At 58.2% G+C, this 19037-nt stretch overlaps 1 protein-coding gene across 1 annotated transcript in view; it reads left to right on the top strand.

Annotated features, from left to right (window-relative positions):
* Positions 1-1436: 1436 nt before the first annotated feature.
* LRRC75A (leucine rich repeat containing 75A) overlaps positions 1437-19037 on the top strand; it is a 35829-nt gene continuing 18228 nt past the window's right edge. The window contains exon 1 of the mRNA XM_057536930.1: positions 1437-1745. Within this exon, the coding sequence (XP_057392913.1) occupies positions 1494-1745 (252 nt within the window). The 5' untranslated portion in view covers positions 1437-1493. The remainder of the gene's footprint in view (positions 1746-19037) is intronic.

Below are 19037 nucleotides of genomic sequence, written 5' to 3'. Positions count from 1 at the left end.
GTACTGGGGGCTGACCCAGCGTTCACTCACAGAGTGGGAGGAGGCGAGTCCTCTGTGGGGCACGTGCACCCTGCTTGGAGTTTCTGTACCCCCTTATCTTACCCTCCCAGCTCGGGGCACACAGTGTTCTCCTCCCACACGGCACAGGAGGGTGCTGAGGACTTGCCTGATGCTCCGGGCTCAGGACACAGTGGACTTCGGCTCTCTCTGATTCGGGATCTGACCCTCCTGCCCTACAGCCCACGCTGTCCTTTCCCCCAGAGCAGCACCCAAGGCCTGGGTCAGAGGCAAGCGACACAACTGCTGCTCCTCTCGCAGCCGTGACCCTGGAACCAGGGTGGTCCGTGGTCGCGGCAAAGGAGGTCCCCAGGCGCCTGAGCCTTCTCTCTGGCAGGGCTGTGGTCAGCTTTCCTAGCACCGTCTGGCCCCGCGGGATCTGCCGCAGCAAGGGGGTGAGGGCTGGTCTGGTGTGGAGCCAGGAAGGGAGGGGACGGTAGGAATGTGCCGTGGGGCTGCATGCAGGCATGCTTCTGCTTTTTCGCACGGGGGTTACCCCCAGGCCCCTTCTCCAGAGGTGTGAGAGCAAGAGCAAGACAGCTGTTCTTTGCACCTGGATGGTCCAAACCCTTTGACACTGACTGATGCAAGCAATGGGCTCTCCCTAAAAGAACACGCACACAACACGCAGCCTTGCACCTGGTTTCTGGTTTGTGCACCACCGCCTGCCGCCACCGGCCGAGTCTCAAAGGAGTGTCCGTCAGATTCAGCCGAGAGTCTGGCTAAAAATGCAGCTCGCCAGGCCCCGCCGCGGAAACTCTCATCGGGCGGGTCTGGGGCGAGGCCCGGGAGTCTGCGTTCTCAACCAGCCCTCGGACGACTTGGGCTCTGATGCTCAGCGGCGCCCACTTTGAGAAACCCGACTCTGGAGCGGAGTCCCGCCCCCCCACCCCACAGCTTCCATGCTCCAAACCTTCCCCACGTCGCCGAGCGCACGGGCCCCCTCCCCTCCCCTCCCATGGGCCTCATCCGCGCGCGGTCGTGGAAGCATCTGGGGAGAGTGGTGCCGGCCGGGAGTGAAGTCCCCGGCTGCCCCCTTCGCCCCGCGCCACCGCCCGTGAGGCGCAGCGCGGCAGCCGGCAGGGGGCGCGGCGCGGGGACCACAGGGAGGGGGCGCCGGGCGGCCCAGCCGGAGCGGAGGGGTGGGGAGGGGAGGAGGGGGGCACGCGAGGCCCGGGAGGCGCGCGACGGCGGAGCCGGGGGCGGGGCGGCCAGGCCGGGGCGGGGCCGCCGGGCGGGCGGCGAGCGCTGGGGGAGCGCGCCCGGGGAGCGCGGAGGAGGAGCGCGGCCGCCGCCGCCCCCGCCCGCCCGCGCGCAACAGTTCCCCCAAAGTTGCCGCCCGGGAGGCGCGCGCGCCGGGCGGCAGAGGGGCGGGCGGCGGCGGCGGGGACGCGGCGTCGCGGCCCGGCGCGGAGAGCGCGGGCGGCGGCGGCGGCATGGGCACCCGGCAGACCAAGGGCAGCCTGGCGGAGAGAGCCAGCCCCGGCGCGGCGCCCGGCCCCCGCCGCGAGCGGCCCGACTTCTGGGCGTCGCTGCTGCTGCGCGCCGGGGACAAGGCGGGGCGCGCGGGCGCCGGCGCGGGGCTGCCCCCCTACCACCGGCGCGTCGGCATGGTCCAGGAGCTGCTGCGGATGGTGCGCCAGGGCCGGCGGGAGGAGGCGGGGACAATGCTGCAGCACCTGCGCCAGGTGAGCGCCGGGAGGGGGCGCGGGGGCGCCCCGCCCCTTCCCGCGGAGGCCCCGGAGCGCCGAGGGGCACCGCCCGGGCCCCTGCTCGCGGGGATGGAGCCCGGTCTGGCCGCAGGTGCCTCGGCGCTGCCCCTGAATTCGAGGCCTCAGGGCAGGGCGGAGGAAAAGGCTGGCCCAGTGAGGCCCGGCTGCGGGGGACCTGTTGGAATAATGTCCCCGCTTCAGTCCTCTGCAGGCAGAGGAGGAGGCTGGTCCCGGGGACGGTTCGCGGGAGGGGATGCCTGCCTGGGCCGAGGCGCTTTTCTTCCCCTCTACCCGCCGGCAGTCACCCCCGTCAAGGGTCCTCAAGGAATGCGCAGTCGTCAGCTTCCCCAGGGGGCGTCCAAGGGCGCAGCCCTGGGGCTGGTGAGATGCCAGTCCCCAGGGGCTTTGCCCACCCGGGAGGCCTCCTGGATGAGAGGCGTCCCGGATGGCGGTTCGGGTGGGCGACAAGGTTTTCTCTCCCGTGACTAACTTTGGCAGGCGCTTTGCCGGGAGCCCCCGCGGAGCAGTGGAGGGGGGCGAGGGGGGGCCGGACAGGGTTCCTACGTGACTGTCTGTCTGCAGGGACTTCAGGAGGCTGCCTGCACTCTGCCCTCAGCCTGTTCCCGTCCCTGCTCCGCTGGTTAGGGACCGTCTTTGCACATCTGGCTGGTCCCCTCTGCTTTGGGGCTGCCCTGGGGCTGACGCTGTCCCCCACCTCTCTTTGGCTTTTTTCCTTCCTCACTTTCTTTGGAGGGAGGGGGCGGCCTGCTCGGTGGATTTTGTGGAGTGGCAGAGAGGCAGGAGGGTGCACCTCCTGCATCCCCAGAGGTTGTCTTGGCGGGGCTTTGTGAGGGCAGCTGAGTCCAAGCCCCGTGTTCTTGCTAGATTGACCCCGTTAGTGGTGGAGTCCGGAGGGGATGGGGGCGGGAGTCTGTCGGGTGGCCTTTCTGAAGTTCTCCCATCACCGATGAGAGAGGCTGTAGGAGAGCCTTCCCAGGAGGAGCTTCCAAAATCGAATCAGACCCACATCGCTCCTGGAGTCTGCAGCAGACCCCCAACCCCCTTTATATGTGGTGTGGGTTGCCCTGGAGTGTGTGTTCCCAGGGTGTGTGCTGCACAGGGAGAGGGAAGCAGAGGCTTCCGCTCTGGCCTCCACTTTCCCAAACAGCGTCCGGAAGGCTGCCTGAGATGCCACTGGGTCCCCAGGTGCCTCCTCTGAGCCCAGTCATCAAAGAAAGATGACATTCCGCGCCACATAACTTTCCTGGCGTGTGTTTCTTTGTCTTTCAAAAACTGGAAACCAGCGTATGGCCTCTGTGGAAACTGTTTTGCTTTCAAACAGCATAATGGATTTTCCAGACCGTCATATCCATTTGCACACCAGACAGTGAGAAGGTTTTTCTGATCATGTGCTGTTCCCTCGCGCTGGGGTGGGTGCTTCGGAGGATTCAGGACCGTGGAGGGGCTGACGGTGGAGGTCCAGACAAGCCCTTCTGGGTAAAAGAGCACAGCGCCGCCAGTCCGTCCGCTGGGGCCTGCGGGGTGAGGCAGAGCCTCGAGGCTGAGTGTGATTCCACATCCTGGGGAAGCTGGTTTCGGAGAGTAGATGCATCCCTGTGACCCCCACAGGGTCCCTGAGACAGCATTTCCGGAGAGATGGTGTCTTGTTGGTGTCCTGACACCCTTCTCAGTGGCAGGACTGCGAGGGCTGATGGAGGGCAGAGGGTAACCAGGCTCACCCTTTTCTGTGAAAGCAGCAGCGTAACTCCAGTTCCAGCCGTGTACTGGGCTTTCCTGACCTCCGGGTGAGGTCTGTGGGCCTCTCTGGAGCCAGTGACGGGCCTGCCCAAGGCGCCTGGAGAGCTGTGTTGCCTGGAACTTGCAGATCAGGGTCCCTCCAGGAAGTGGCCGTGGGCCCTGGGCAGTGTGGGAGGGGAGCCCCGGGTGTCCAAATGTCTGTGAGAAACCAAGAGGTGGTTTTCTAGGACCCTGAGGCTGATTGGAGGAATGGAGAGCTGCATCTGTGCTGTGCACTGAAGTGGCTCTTTCTCCTAAATCGTATTTTCCTTTCCAGTTTCCTCCTCTAGGCTGGAGGTGGTGATGTTCAGAAAGGGAATGAGCAGTCACTGAGAGAGGGGCAAACACCGGGGCCGCGGCGGGGTCGGGCCAGCGAGGCCTCGTCAGTAACAGTGGGCAGAGGCGGGGTGTGCAGAGCTCAGGGGCTGGTCCTGCTGGGATGCTGTCCCAGCCCCACCAGGTGCAGGGTGGCGTTGATGAAGAGGAACAGGCGGAGATGACGGCAGCCCCACAGTCACGGCCGTCCTCACTTGCTCCTGTGTTTGACAACGTGCGTGGCTGCCCAGAGCCCGAGGCGGGGAGGAGGCTGGAGGTCCTCAGTCCCTGTGGTTCTTCACCCCCTTGAGTCCCTGAGCTTTTTGTGGCCCTGAAAGAGTTCTGGACACTCTTCCCAGACCAGTGCAGCAACATTCACAGTCTTGCAAGTATTTCGGAGGGTTCGCAGACCCCAAGTTCAGGATATGCCCCCATCTCGGACCTCCCCTCCCCCGATCATGTGACTTGCTACAGGCTCAGGATGTGGAACTAGAGACCCCGGGACCACGTGTGGCAGTTCACGGTGGGCTGAAGGAGAGTGGCTGCCGCTGCTGCTGCTTCTGAATCTAGGATTCTTTCCAACCTAAGATTTGGGGGGTGGTTTCCCTGATGGGAGCCTCTCCAGTCTGTCCGTGCCTGTCCCTTGCCAGAGAGGAATCAGGAGGCCTCCTTAATGTTAAGGATGCCGAGCTGTGCTAGGGGTGCAGGCAGGATGCCAGGAAGCTGCCAGCTGCCTCGAAGGAGCAGAGAGCCGCCCCCTTCCCTTTAGGAGCCGTGTCATCTCAATAAGAGCCTGGGGCCAAGGGTCAGCTCGGGCAGCTTGCCTTCCGGTCCTCAGTCTGCTTTGACCTTGGACCCAGCTGATAACCTCTGTGTGGTGTTTCCTTGTTTCCCAGAGGGTATCTGAGGTACTGAGCAGAGCAAATGCTACAAAGTGTGTGAAATTGCCTTGGCTCTGCAAATCAAGACTCGTTCTCACGGCAACGACGATAAGAAACAGGAGAATCTGCTTGGGGTCTGGGCGGGCTGCGGGCAGGGCCTCGTACCCTTTCTCAGGCCGGGCCCAGGATGTTTTAGATTCTGTCTACCTGACCAGGGCTCAGTCTGGGTCAAAAGCTCACTGCAAGTTCAGAAGCAGTGTGGGGCGGTGCTCGTGGGGATGAAGAAAGTCAGCTGTGGATAGAAGAGGCCGCTCCTCTCCCCTCCCCCGGCCCTGTTCCTGCAGGCCTCACCCTTCCCCAGATGTTGCTTCCTAAGTCTTAGGCTCACACTTGCCATCTTCAAGGAGCCCTGGGGAAGAAGTAACCTTTAGTCATGGAGAGAGGGCGAGTGCCAGGCTACATGAAAGGTGGGGTGTCATCTCTTCAGAGCAGTGGTTTCTCTGAGTCCCCAGATCCCAGACTGGGTCATCAGCCAGCTTCACGGAGCGCCAGAGTAAGGGCTCAGTTTCCCCGGGATACACCAGGCTGAGGTGGCCACCTCCTCCCTGCTTTCCCGTAAAGAGGGTCTGATCAGGTTGGCTCATTGCCGCCCAGTATGGCGCAGCCCCGCTGAGCAGAGCCGCTGCAGGCTCAGCCCGCCGGTGTGGCTCTGTCCACGCGGCCAGGGCGGCTGGGCTGGCCTCGCGCTACGCCTGGGAACGGGAGCCTCGCCAGCAGTGCGGGAAAGAGCCCTCAGGAGCCGAGGCTGACTGGCTGCCCCCGGAGGCTGGCTGAGGGACGAGGCTGGCTGAGGGACGAGCACGTGGAGGGCCCTTGGGGACCTGGAGGCTGGGTGCTCTTTCCTTCCTGGAGGCGGAAAGACGAGCAAGAGTTGCCTTTTTCCTCCAACAACCCCCCCGAGAAGATGGCTTAGGTGAGCAGGTTGGAAGGCCACCAGACAAAGAGCAGGGAGTTCCCCGCCCTCAGCCTTGATCTTGTTCTTCTCCACCTGGGATGCACTTCCTCATTTCCGTGGAATGCTCCTTACCTTTCCAAGGCCACCCTCCTGAGCCACGTCAGCCCACGACTCTGAGATCCGGTTGCCGGTTAGGCTGTGTGGATTTAATCGTGCGTACAGATGTAGTTTTCCCCGCTGTCCATTTTGTTTGTCAGACTACGTCACATGCTTCCTGAGGGTGGAGACCCCACCACTGCCTTTGTGTTGAACACCAGCTGCTGCAATCTTTAGTGAGGCGTGTGCTGGGGACACACTGTCACGGCATGTCCTCAGCAAGCCCTTGGATCTGGGCTGTGCACCCAGGGGCTTATTTGCCCGGCCTGCTGGTATGGTCGTGAGATCTGGCGAGTTTGCTCTCATTTGGTTTGATTCCTGGGAGCCGTGTCCGCAGGGATCGGCTGTGCCTGGCAGCCCGCCAGGCGGTGGTGTTCTTGGAGAGGGGAGTGGCACGGTGCCCGGCCTCTGAGGGCTCTGTGGGGATCCCGCACGGCAGGTGCAGTCTAGGGCCTCTGCTGAGGTGGCAGGAGAGAGTGGAGCCTGACGCGAGGCTGGCCTCCGCATTCCTCACTCGCTGCTTGTGCTGAATCATGTTCGTTCCATCCGCAAAGAGGAACCTTCCTTTTTAAACGCTGCTGCTCTCTAACCAGGCTGGGCATTTCCAGGGCTGCAGAAGCAGGAGGAAGTCCATGCCAGGGCCTCCTGCTCTACTGGTTTCCAAGGCCAGGGACACGGCCACCTCAGTGTGGCCGGGGGGAGACGGCAGGGCCGGGGCTGGGCCAGCTATCCTGGCTTCAGGTGTGGTGCGGAGGGGGCCCTCTTCTAGAGCTAATGCCCGCCCCCTCAGAGATGCCCACAAACAGCCTGGGCTCCACCGCAGACCCCCCCGCCCTGCCTAACACCGCCTTGGTGCATCGGTGCACCCTCCCCTTCCCCAGAGTCATTTCATTTCCAAGTGCACTTTGCTGGCAGAGGCCACAGATCGTATACCGGGCACAGGAAATCCTTGTCGAGAGGATTTTAAGCTTCTCCAGGGATGCTTCCCCCCCCGCCCCCCCCCCCCAGTGTCCTCGCTCAGGAGCCAGCAGGGTCTGGCTCAGACCTCTCCAGTCATCCTGCCAGTAACCGGAGGCATTGGTACTGTCAGCCTCCCCCATCCTCAGGGTTCCAGCGGCTCCGCCGGTCTGCCCACACAGCCCACACACGCCTGCAGGCGGGAGCCACCTGCAAAAGGGTTATCCAGGTGATTAGGGTTTCTCTGGCTTCCCCATCGGGGTGCCCAAGGGGTGGGGGTCAACGTCCGGGGAGATCCCCACCCCAAGGGGAGGTCTCAGCCAGCCATCTGCCCCCCGTCACTTTCCCACCAGGAGCAGCATGTGGGCGACCTGTGAGAAGAATGACACACACACCCCTATGCTGCATCCCCTGGCCCACCGGCTGTGTCACACCCACTCTCCTTAGGAGAAACGGGGGGTGGGAGCAGTGGTGTAAACCGGCGGGCTCCGTCACTGTCACTGTCGCTGGGAGAGCCCGCTCTTCTAATGAGAGCAGTGACCTTGACAGGCCGAGCGGGGCGGGGCCGGGCCTTAGAGCGCCTGCTTTCCTCCCCACCCCACCCCCTGGCCTGAGCAGAGCCCACGTGGCTCTCTGGGAACATTTCCCAGCCTTTTTTTTTTTTTTTAACTTTTATTAGCTCAAACTCCTGGCTGCTGCAGCCATGTGGAGTGGTGCCGACGGCTGCTGCTCAAGGGATGTGGCATTTTGATGCTTCTAACTTCATCTTAGGGTAGACGCAGAGTCGGGCGAGAGTGGAGGGTGTCGGTGTTGGCCTGCAGGGTGGCCTCCCGTTGGACCTGAGGTCTGTGCCCACCTCCAGGGCTGCCCGTGCCTGCTCTGGCGTCCGCCTCCCGGCCTCTGTCTGCCTCCCTCCTGCCCGCCTCCTGGGCCTTCTCTGCGTCTCTCCCTCTCCTTGGGCCAGAAGCAGACTTTTCGTCTCTGTTACTTGGCCCAATCTTGTTCAGCTTTCCCCTGCAGCCGCCACGCCCCAGCCTCCATGGCAGGAAGGCGGCCATGGGGGCCGTGAGAACTGGAAGGAGGCGGCGGGGGTGGGGGTGGTGGTGGGGGTTTCGTTGTCTGGTCTGGTCGGTGCCCGGTGCCTCGGGCGGGAGGTCAGGCGCTGGAGACACCCCTCCCGCCTGCGTGCTGCTTCCCAGCCCATAACGCATTTTCTCCTGTTTATTTTGCTCCTTAAATAGTCTTGTGAGGTCAGCAGGATATTGCTTAAAGCAAAAAATGGTGGGTTTTCTTTTTTATATTATAAAAGCGCAGTGCATCATCATTGTACGAAAACAAGAAAATACAGATGAGCAAAACTAAGACCTGAGAGTGATTCACGTGTCCCACAGCCTAGTGCCCGCTCTTCCAGGCACTGGTCTAGGCCCCGGGAGGCAGAAGAACCAGTAGTAATTGTCCCCCCACCTCGTGGAGGGATTGTGAGGGATCAGGAGGCCGGTGCTAGTGCAGGTGCTTAGCGGGGCTCAGAGAAAGGGCTCCGCTCTGGTGGCCGCCTTCACTGGGAACTGGGGGCACCTCGGCTCTGGTCCCGGCTCAGGCTCTAACTTGCCAGGCCCTTCCCTTCTCTGGCCTCTGTTTCCCCACCAACAAACTGAAGGGCTGTGTGGCTGAGATGACCACTGAGGTTCCCTGCCACCACGCAGGTTCCACCAGGCTCCCGTGGATTCAGGGATGGACCCGTTCATTCCCACACGAGCCGGATTCACAGTCGTGTGCTGATGTCACTCCCTTGTCCCCAGCTTGTGCAAGAGCTTGGGCTTCTGGAGGGAAGCAGACCCCTGGGGCTGACCTCTGCACACCGGCACAAACCCTTCCTCCCTCGGGGCTCCCACATGGACCAGGAGCTGGGCTGGGAGCTGCAGGGCGCCAGCCCCCCGCTTCCTAGTTGGGGCTTTGTCTCCCCTGCCCGGCCCGGCCCCTCCCAGCGGCCCTGGTGCTCAGGCCTGTGCCTCTCCTGTCCACACCCCCTTCCCATGCCCTTGGCCCCCTGTCCCCCAGCACGTTCTCCAAGTGGTACTTTTTCAGTGGTTTGTTTGCTAAAGTGGGATGATGAGGCAGTGGAGGCCAAGATGAAATTGGAGGAGGTGGAGAGCGGAGCACAGCCCGAAGAGAGGGTGGTCCCAGTAAGGAGTGTGTTTCATGAGCTCGCTGCCCGCACAGTGGAGCGTGGCCACAGCCCTGCTCCTGGCAACCAAGGACTCGGGGGGTGTGAAGGCCATTCAGTGAGTGAGTCCAGGTGGCCCAGTGGTGCCTCATCACCTCAGTCCTTCGGTGAGATGTAAGGCAGCTCCTGGCCCGTACAGTGCCTTTGTGAGAAGTAGAAGAAGACACCTCTCTGGCTGGCAGAGACAAAGCCAAGGCTTGGTGAGTTCAACCCCACCCAGACACCCTTGTGCAGTGTGCATCCTGCACAGCTGTACTTAGCATCCTTGGTGAAGGTGCGCAGAAGTTCAGTCTTTATCAGCTGAAGCCAGTCAGGAGGCTCACCCCTTCTCCCATTTGCCCCCTCGGGCACAGCCTTCCCACATCACCTACGGCAGGGAACAGTGCAGTGTCAGCCAGAGCATGATTGCTGCCTCTGAGCTGAACGCTTGCCCTCTCCCTCCTGAATCAGGGAGCTGAAACGATCGGGCATCTTCTTCTAGAAGGTTCCAGCTCAACACTCCTGCCTCTCCAAGGGCGTTGGACAGATGCAAAGACATCTTCAGTGAGTCTGGAGTCAGGCTCAGAGGGGGAGCACCAGGGGGGGACACAGGTAGATCAGAGAGTCCTTCCTTGCTGGGCTCCCATGGACTCCAGCCCCTCCCCCATGTCCTGGGGACCAGGAATTCCTCTCCAGCTTCCCAGACTGTTTGCATCCCCGCCTCCACTGATTCTGGGGGAAATTAGGTCTGTATGCTTCCACCCTCTGTAAATAACCTCCACGTCTCCAGATGGAATAACTCCCTTCAGTTTAGTTTTTCCCAGTATGAGCCAGCCTTCTGAACTTCTTATCATTCTCATTGGCCGATCTACGTTTTCCATTTTCTTCTGCAGTTGTGGAGTTTCTGGGTAAAAACTCCCATGGGGTTTCCAAACAGCTGCCAGCCCAGGGACCATCGGGAGGGGGGAGGTTCTCAGAGATGGAAACTCAGACACAAGTTTCCAAGTTACCTGTTCTGAGAATTCCCATCTCTCCAGAAATCACCTGCTGGTTGAGAATCGGCCCAGTCAAGCAGGGGGAGAATAATAGAGATGTTTTCGGTGTGACACATCTCAGTGGGAGGCTGGTCCACGCGTGAGGGCCCAGAAGAGGGCACTGTGAGGGGGACAGAGGCTCAGGAAGTTGGGGGAGCAGGCCTGGAATAGGAGAGGGGGCAGCAGGATGGAACTGGAGAAACAGTTTTGGAAAGCCGGCAGGAGCTGGCCAGGAAGCCCAAAGGAGCAGGGGCAGCTGGCGGGGGATGGGAGAGCTGGTGTGTTGCACCTGGGCCGTGCTTTGTTGGGGAGACGCCACCAAGGAAATCCTGTGGGCAGAACCCAGGGACCCTGGGACCGGGAGAGAGACCTGGGACCCGGGCAGGAGGCTCTGGGCCTCCACGGGCCTGTCACTTTGGCCCTTTCACTTCACCCACTTCCACCTCCACCCCAGCCCTCCCAGGGTCCCCGGAAGCTGCGGACAAACTCGGTGACCTCCCAGAGGCCAGGCAAAAGCCCTCCCTCCCCAAGGACACTGCCCTTTGCAGCCTTTGAGGCTCACTGATTCTTTCTTGTTGCTGCTGGTTGTGGCCCCCGGTTCTTCCACTTGTGGGGCAGTGAGGCCCCGAGGAGGAGCAGGGCCTGAAGATGGGGAAGAGTCCACCTGGCCGGGGCTCCTTCCCTGGGTCCACTCCCGCCCTCCCCGCTGCCCAGAGAAAAGGTCTTGGGGAAATCAGCTGAGCTGGAGCGCAGGCAGGGCCTCGCCCGCGGCCGTGGACCTGGGGGACCTCTTACCCTGCACTTGGGTGTGAGCTGCGTTCGAGCTGGACTCCCTGTCCTGTGTGACTCATCTCTGCTCACCCGGATTCTCGGAGGCTGTGCCTGGGCCTTGTCTCTGACCTAGAGATTTAAAGTGGTAAAGACCCCTAGTTTGTGGTGGGGGGGCTGATCTTATGTGCCATCTCGGCGAGGCCATGGTACCCAGTTTTTGGTCAAATGTGAGGCTAGATATTGCCGCAAAGATATTTTTTAGATGAGATTAACGTTAAATCAGTCAAGCTTGTGTAAAGCGGGTGACCTTCTGTAGTGTGGGTCGGCCTCCATGCGATCAGTTGAAGTCCCTTGAGAGAAAAGGCGGAGGAATTCTGCCCCAGGCTGCCTGCCTTCAGACCTGCCAGATCCCTCAGTCACTATTCCTCACACATCCCTCTCTCTCACACACACCCCTCTTGTCAGTTCTGTTCCTCTGGAGAACCCTGACTTGTTACACTTGTCCTCCGAGGGCTGATGTCTGGGGGAGGCGGGTAAGAAACTTCCGGGGGCCCCTGGGACCCCCCTGCACTGCCACTGATCACAAGCCTCCGGTCCTCGACTTCTCACTCTGAGAAATGGGCTGTCCCATGAAGCCTGTCCTGCTTGGAAAGCAGGTTGTCGGGGAGCCAGAAGGAGCCTTGAAGTCACTCCTCCACCCCTTCTTCTGCATTTCCTTCCACAATGGACCAAACCTTTTATTTAAAATGTACAACAGTAACCACGTGGAAAGACAAATGGACTTAAATGTATTCACCGGAAGCCATCAACAATGGATTATTTCCCAAGCACAGATCAGGAGGGCGCGGGATGGATGACAGAGTGCTGAGAATCTGTGGAATGTAGGAGCCGGTGGACCTCAGGGACCTGCTGGCCCCAGGCTTTCTGCAGAATCATAAGCCCACAAGATGCTCTGGGGAGCGGGAGCCGGGAAGATAAGTTTGGGAAGCAGTGCGAATGCTCCCAGCCTTTCAGAGTCTTAAAGCAGTAGCTGAAACATCGGATGGGAGGAAGGCGCAGGGGTGAGGGGCACGTGCCCGGGGCCACACAGTGACCTAGGGGCTAACTCAGGCCTGGAGCCTGGGGGGCTCCTGCCCCGCCCTGAGCAGAGCCTGGGTGGACCTGTGACCACAGGGGGCAGAGCAAACCCTCTTCAGGCCTGCTGTGCCTCCCGGCTGATTTTATGTTTTTCTGAAGAGAAAGCGTCCTTTTATTTATTTGTTGCTACTGCTGTTTCTTGGATTTTAATTGCATTACACCTGGCAATGGTCAGACATCTGTTTCCAGAGGCCTGCTTTGTGCAGAGAGTGTCATTTTTAAAGACATCAAAGTTAAAACACAAATAACGTGCAGCCGTGAAGCCAGCATGCTGCGTCCTGGCGGGGAGAGCAGACCCACCAGGCACTTGTCGCAGTTAAGGAGGGTCGCCTGCCAGGGTGCCCGCCTTCAAACCCTGCAGGGCCGGTGGTTGTGGAAGAGCAGGAGTCCCCAGCCACCCCTGGGGGACGGCAGCCCTGCGATGGGACCAGTGAACCATCCTTGCCCCTCAGCCGGACAGGCAAGCGGGCAGGGCAGCGGCGGCCGGGGGCCCGAGGGGACAGCGCCACCCTGGAGCCGGCGGGAGCAGCCTTACCAGCAAGCAGGCCAATGCCAGCGGGTTTCTTTCAGGGAGAGGCCAATGCGGCGGTTGCTTTTATGACTTTTTCAAGTTTGCTTTGCTGTTTGGTGTTTCTGAAGTCTGAGAGTGTGTGAGTGTGTGTGTGTGTGTGTGTGTGCATGTGCGCCTCTGGCCTCCCTCCCCGGGGACGGGCTACACTGGACACACACACAAGGACAGCTGCCCGCCTGGACCTCAGCCTCATCGTCGTGTCCCTGGGAGGTTTATGGTGTCCTTGGGATGTGTTTGTGCACACACACCGCACACACACATATATACAGACACACACAGTACTTATGGGTGCTAGATTTTCTCAATTACGATTCAACATACTGAACTAAAAATTTTAAAGCCTACTGTTTCCCTAAGATTTTAAGTCTAACCTACAAATGCCATTATTCTGCTTATGAATCTAGTCGATTTAAATGATCACATTTAAGGGTAGAGGGCTTATAACTTCGTTAAGTTTCTTTAAATATCTTAGTGATTTAACAAATTTAATATGTCCAGTTTTCTTACGTTTATAAATAGCCATCGTAAAAAGCAGGACTTTCCCAAGCTCCTGAACAGTTATTAAAATGTAATAAGCTTATAAATAAGGTGAATATTAAATTCTGTTAAGCATTTCAAAACTGTCACAAACTCGGCCCAATCCTCCTTCAGCGTCCTGCTTAAAATCATAAGCCTAAAGTCAGTTACTCACTTATCCCTTCCAAATCGGAATTGCAGGCCTCATCTGTTAGGTACTCTGACTTATGTGATACTCTAAAATGTTACAAGTATGTGAAATGCCAGATGTATGAATTTCTGGGTGTATCTGAGCTGCGTCACTCCAGTATCTGCCGGTGTAATTCAACCCCTTCTGCGTTAAGAGGGAGCGGGTGAGCCCAAGAGCGACCTTGTGTCCTCAATACCCCAGACGACTCCTCCTCCTCCAACTCCCCTATCCAGGCGGCTTCATCGCTGGGTTAGATTCTGTCTGTTGCTGTTCCTTGCATCCGTCCTTCCCTGTTCTTCCTGCCCTCAGGGCCCCACCTCTTCAGCTGTTTAGCGGTGTCCTCTTGGATGGTGCACACCCCACGCCCTTGGCTCTGGGATCGTGCATCCAAGGCCACGCTAATGACGCATCCCAGGGGGCCAGAAGGAAGAGTCCTTAGCAGTGACCTTCCCTCCTGGTACAGAACTCCTGCTACAGCAGCACTAAGGGATCTCTCCCCACTGCTTACAATAGTTCCAGTGTCTGTGAACTCACTACTTGATTTTTTTTAATTGTGGTAAAGTGTAGATAACATAAAACTTATCATTTTAACCACTTTTACGTGTACAGTTCAGTGGCATTAAGCACATCTACACTGTTGTGCAACCATCCATCTACAGAACTCTTCATTTTCCCAAACTGAAACTCTGTCCCCATTAAACACTAATTCCCCATCCCCTTCTCCCAAGCCCCTGGCAACCTCCATCCTACCTTCTGTCTCTATGGATTGGACTCCTCTAGGGACCTCATACGAGTGGAATCATACAGTATGTGTCCTTCTGTGACTGGCTTATTTCATTCAGCATCATGTCCTCCCGCTTCATCCTGTTGGAGTGCGTGTCAGGATTCCCTTTACCACTTGTTTTTAAATGTTCTTTCTCACATTGGGCTGGAAACCATCTTAGGGGACGTGGTCCTATAGGGAGCATTTCTTTTTTTTTTTCGGCTGTGCCACCCGGCTTGCGGGGTCTTAGTTAACCCTGTCCAGGGGTCGAAGCCCGGGCCCTCGGGAGTGAAAGCACGGAGTCCTAACCGCTGGAGCGCCAGGGAATTCCCTACAGGGGGCATCTCTGACTAGCCCAGTCCCAGCTCTGGGAGCAGACAGCAAAGGAGAGTGTGTCGGGGGTACACGCCTCCAGAGAGGACCCCGGGCTGGTGGAAGCAGCAAGGAGGTTTCTGCCGGTAACGGTCCCAGTTGCCCACAGCTGTGCTCCTGGTTGAGGTCAGCACAGGCCAGAGGGGGAAAGGGGTCCCCGCCCACTTGCCCTAACCTTTTCGCCTTGGTGCATCCCCTGGGGAAAATGCCAACGCTGTTTCCATCCGGTGTATTAGTTTCCTAGGGCTGCTGTCACAGACGACCACTGTTTTGGTGGCTTAGAACAACAGAAACTTCTTCTCTCACTGCTCTGGAGACCAGAAGCCGCAAATCAAGGTGTCGGCAGGCCACACTCCCTTGAGAGGCTGTCGGGAGATTTCACTCTTTGCCGCTTCAGCTGCTGGTGGCTCTGGCTGCATCCATCTTCCCATCCCCTTCTTCTCTGTGTCTGTCTCTTGTAAGGACACCTGTCGTTGGGTTTAGGGCCCAACTGGGTAACCCAAGATGGTCTCATCTTGAGATCCTTGACTTAATCTGCAAAGACGCTTTTTCCAAATGAGATAAATTCACACGTTCTGGGGACTAGGGATGTGGAGTTGTCTTTTGGGCGCTGCCATTTAGCCCGGTGCATCCGTTTCTGTTTCTCACACGTGGTGTATGCCTTGCCCCAGGTGTCCCCTCCATCCCCGGTGGCACTTTTTTTTTTTTTTTTAATTTATTTATTTTTGGTTGTGTTGGGTCTTGGTCGCTGCGCGTGGGCTTTCTCTAGTTGCGGTGAGCGGGGGCTACTCTTCGTTGCCGTGCACGGGCTTTTCATTGCGGTGGCTTCTCATTGCGGAGCACGGCCTCTAGGCACACGGGCTTCAGTAGTTGTGGCACGTGGGCTCAGTAGTTGTGGCTCGCGGGCTTAGTTGCTCCGTGGCATGTGGGATCTTCCTGGACCAGGGCTCAAACCCGTGTCCCCTGCATTGGCAGGCGTGTTCTTAACCACTGCGCCACCAGGGAAGTCCCCGGTGGCATTTTTAAGACTCTGCCCACCTTCCTTAGAGGCCGTCGTCTTCATTCACGCCGAGCTCCTCTGGCTTCTCCCCCTGGAGGCTTCCTGGGGCTGCATTTCCCCGACAGCACCTGGCAGTTCCCGTCCGCCCCTGGGAATCCCCGAGGCAGCCAGAACGTCAAGGGGGAGGGGACACGGAGATCGGTCGCCCAGGCAGGCTGGTACCCCAGACTGTGTCCCTCCCCCGGAAGAGCGGCCCCTGACGTTCCGGAGGAGGACCGCGTCCGATCCCTGCCTCGTTACGGCCCCGCGCTCGCGGGCCCCGGTGGCTTCAGTGCAGCTGGCCGCTGTCTCCCTCGTCTGGTTAAGACGCGGAGCCCGCTGCCTGCGCCTTCCCCGGGCTCGGTCGCAGGAGCCGTAGCTTCATGCCTGGAGGAGAGAGACAGACACAGGCTCGTTTCCCGCAGGGCCTTCCTCCTGGGAACAGGCCTAAAACCTGGAACTGAAAAGGCAGGAGGGTGCTTGTGGTTTAAAATAGCGAGTGCGTGGCAGCCTCCTGAGCGGCTTCCGCCTAAAATACTTGCGGAGACACACCAAAAGCAGAGGAAAATTCCTGAAAGCCAAGAAAGGTGGGCGGCCTGGGAGGAACCCCTTCCAGCTCTGAGACAGACGGAGCTGCCCCGGCTCCCCCCGGAAGCTGAGGCCTCCCAGCGGAAGGGGAAGCCCCCTTCTCCCCAGCCGGAGGAGGTCAGGCAGCTGCCCCTTTCCCACGCGGGCAGTGCTTTGGGGGCAGAAACAGTGCTGTTGAGCGCTCCCCTCGCTGCACCCTCCCCAGGCATCTCTGCGTGTATTTGGAGAAAGCCACCCTCAGGCGCCACCTCCACCGGGCAGGCGGGAGAGAGGGAAACCCGCGAGCTGTGGCCGCTGGCAGTCCAGCGTGGCCCGTGGGCTCAGCCAGGGGTGGGAAGTCCTGGGACATGGACACCACTGTGGGTTTACACAGACTCTGTCTTTAGAGTTTCGGCGGCCCAGGCTGTGGAGGTGGGCAGAGATGTCCCTTCCCAAGGTCAGAGTCACATTAGCTCCGTGTCCAGGGTGGTGTGGTCCCCAGGCTGGGCTGCTTACAAACCAGAACCTGAGAGGTGGACTCAGCTCTTATCCAGGGAGGCAGCCGTGGGACAAGGTCAAGATTCTGGTTAAAATTCCAACGTACGGGTGTGGTTTTCACACCAACAAGCAGTTACTCGACACGAGCTGGGTGTCCTACAATTCAACTCGATTCTCATGCTCTCTACCCAGAGGTGCTGTCCGATCCCACAGGTTAAGGGGATCCCACAAGGCAGCCCCCCACTTCAGACTCTAATCACAAGTCCAGGTTGTTACCTGTGCTTCTGACCAATCAGCTATAGGTTGGAGGTTCTCACGACCCTCTCCTTGGGTTGGATTAATTTGCTAGAGTGGCTCACAGAGCTCAGGAAAACATTTTACTCACTAGTTTATTATAAAAGGATGTAACTCGGGACTTCCCTGGTGGCGCAGTGGTTAAGAATCCACCTGCCAATGCAGGGGACACAGGTTCGGGCCCTGGTCCAGGAAGATCCCACATGCTGCAGAGCAACTAAGCCCGTGCGCCACAACTACTGAGCCCGCGTGCCGCAACTACTGAAGCCTGCGTGCTGCAACTACTGAAGCCCGCGTGAGCCTAGAGCCCGTGCTCTGCAATAAGAGAAGCCACCGCAATGAGAAGCCCGTGCACCACAACGAAGAGTAGCCCCTGCTCGCCGCAACTAGAGAAAGCCCGTGTGCAGCAACCAAGACCCAACACAGCCAAAAATAAATAAAATAAAATTAAAAAAAAAAAAGATGTAACTCAGGAACAGCCAGATGGGAGAGAGGCACAGGGCCAGGTGTGGGGAATGACACGGAGCTTCCATGTCCTCCAGGTGTCCACTCTCCACACCTCCCCGTGCTCACCGACCCAGAAGCTCTCCAAACCCCACACTTTGGAGAGTTTCTGGAGATTTCATCACATAGGCTCGACTGATTACCTCGTTGGCCATTGGTGACTGATTCTCTTCATCCCCTGTCCCCTCCCTGAGGTCAGAGACGGGACTGAAAGTTCCAACCTCTAATGACATGGTTGGTTCCCCTGGCCCCATCCTCAGGTGACCAAGGGGCCTTCCAAAAGTCACCTCATTAACAAAAATAAAGTCATTAAAAAAGTCATCTCATAACGAAAGACACCTTTGTCTCTCTCATCAGTTAGGAAATTCCGCAGGTTTTAGGAGCTCTGTGCCAGAAAGAGGACAAAGACCAAATATCTATTTCTTATTATAAATCACAACATCAAACTAGACAGATGGTGGATGGGGGTCTCACTAGATCGCCCCTCCTTCAGGGGTGAGCAAGTGGGGAAAATAACCCTGTGCGTCGGATGAATACTGTGGAGGCTGGACCCTGACTCTGGAATGATCTACGGCAGGATCCGGGGGAAATGAACTTTGTGGGGCAAGAACAAAATGCCCCGAAAAGAGGCAAAAAAGAGATGGAAAAAAAACAGAGGGTGAGATGAAAAGGGAGATTAATGAGCAAAATAAGAATTGCAAGGATTCGAAACACTGGCCAACACGCAGTCCTGGCTGGAAGCAGTGGGGGTGGGGCTGATGGTGCCGGACATGAGGTCAGTGGCAGAAGGCAAACCCGGCGCGTCCACGGGCGTGTGTTACGGGGTGAACACGAGAAGAGGTCAGCTCAGAGGGCGCTCGGAGCCAGCATCAGCTCTCCCGATGAGGAGACAGGCTATAAAAAGGTCCGTGTTTGTAGATGGAATGACCCCAGCACTGAAGGTAAATTCAAAGAAAACACCCACAACTAGACACACAGTGGTAAAAAACTGTAATAACCAGGTGTGGCAGGCAGAAAAACAATGGCCAGAAACATGTGATCCCTCGTATCTCAGGAAGGTGTCTGTTTTTGCCTGCCTGGGTCGCAGGACCTTTTTTTAAATTTAAATTGTTGCAAAATGCACATCACATAAAATTTACCATCTTAAATTAACTACTTTGACCACTTCAGTATCGTTAAGCACATTCACATTGTTTTGCAACCGTCACCACCATCATCCTCAGAACTCTCTTCATCTTGCAAAACTGAAACTCTGTCCCCATGAAACAACAACTCCCCAGCCTCTCTCCCCCAAAGCCCCTGGCACCCGCCGTTCTACTCTATGTCTATGAAGTTGACTTCTCTGGGTACCTCATATGCGTGGAATCATCCTTTTGTGACTGATTTCTCTCAGCGTAATGTCCTCAAGGATCATCCACAGTGTAGCACATGTCAGATCTCATTCCTTCTTATTCCATTGTAGACATATACCACACTTTATTTATCCATGCATCTGTAGAAGTTGATGGACACTTGGGTTGTTTCCACCTTTTGACCATTGTGAATAATGCTGCTATGAACATAGGCGTAGAAGGATCTGTCTGAGTCCCTGCTTTCAGTTCTCTGGCATATGTACCCGGAAGTGGAGTCGCTGGGTCATGCGGTGACTCTGTTTTTAATTTTTTGAGGGATCGCCGTAGTGTTCTCCACGGTGGCTGCACCCCTTCACATTCCTGCCAGCAGTGCACAGGAGCTCCAGTCGTGTGTCC

This window comes from Balaenoptera acutorostrata, chromosome 20, assembly GCF_949987535.1.
Source record: "Balaenoptera acutorostrata chromosome 20, mBalAcu1.1, whole genome shotgun sequence".
In the NCBI taxonomy this organism is placed as follows: Eukaryota; Metazoa; Chordata; class Mammalia; order Artiodactyla; family Balaenopteridae; genus Balaenoptera; species Balaenoptera acutorostrata.
This window is presented reverse-complemented; position numbering and strand designations above follow the sequence as displayed.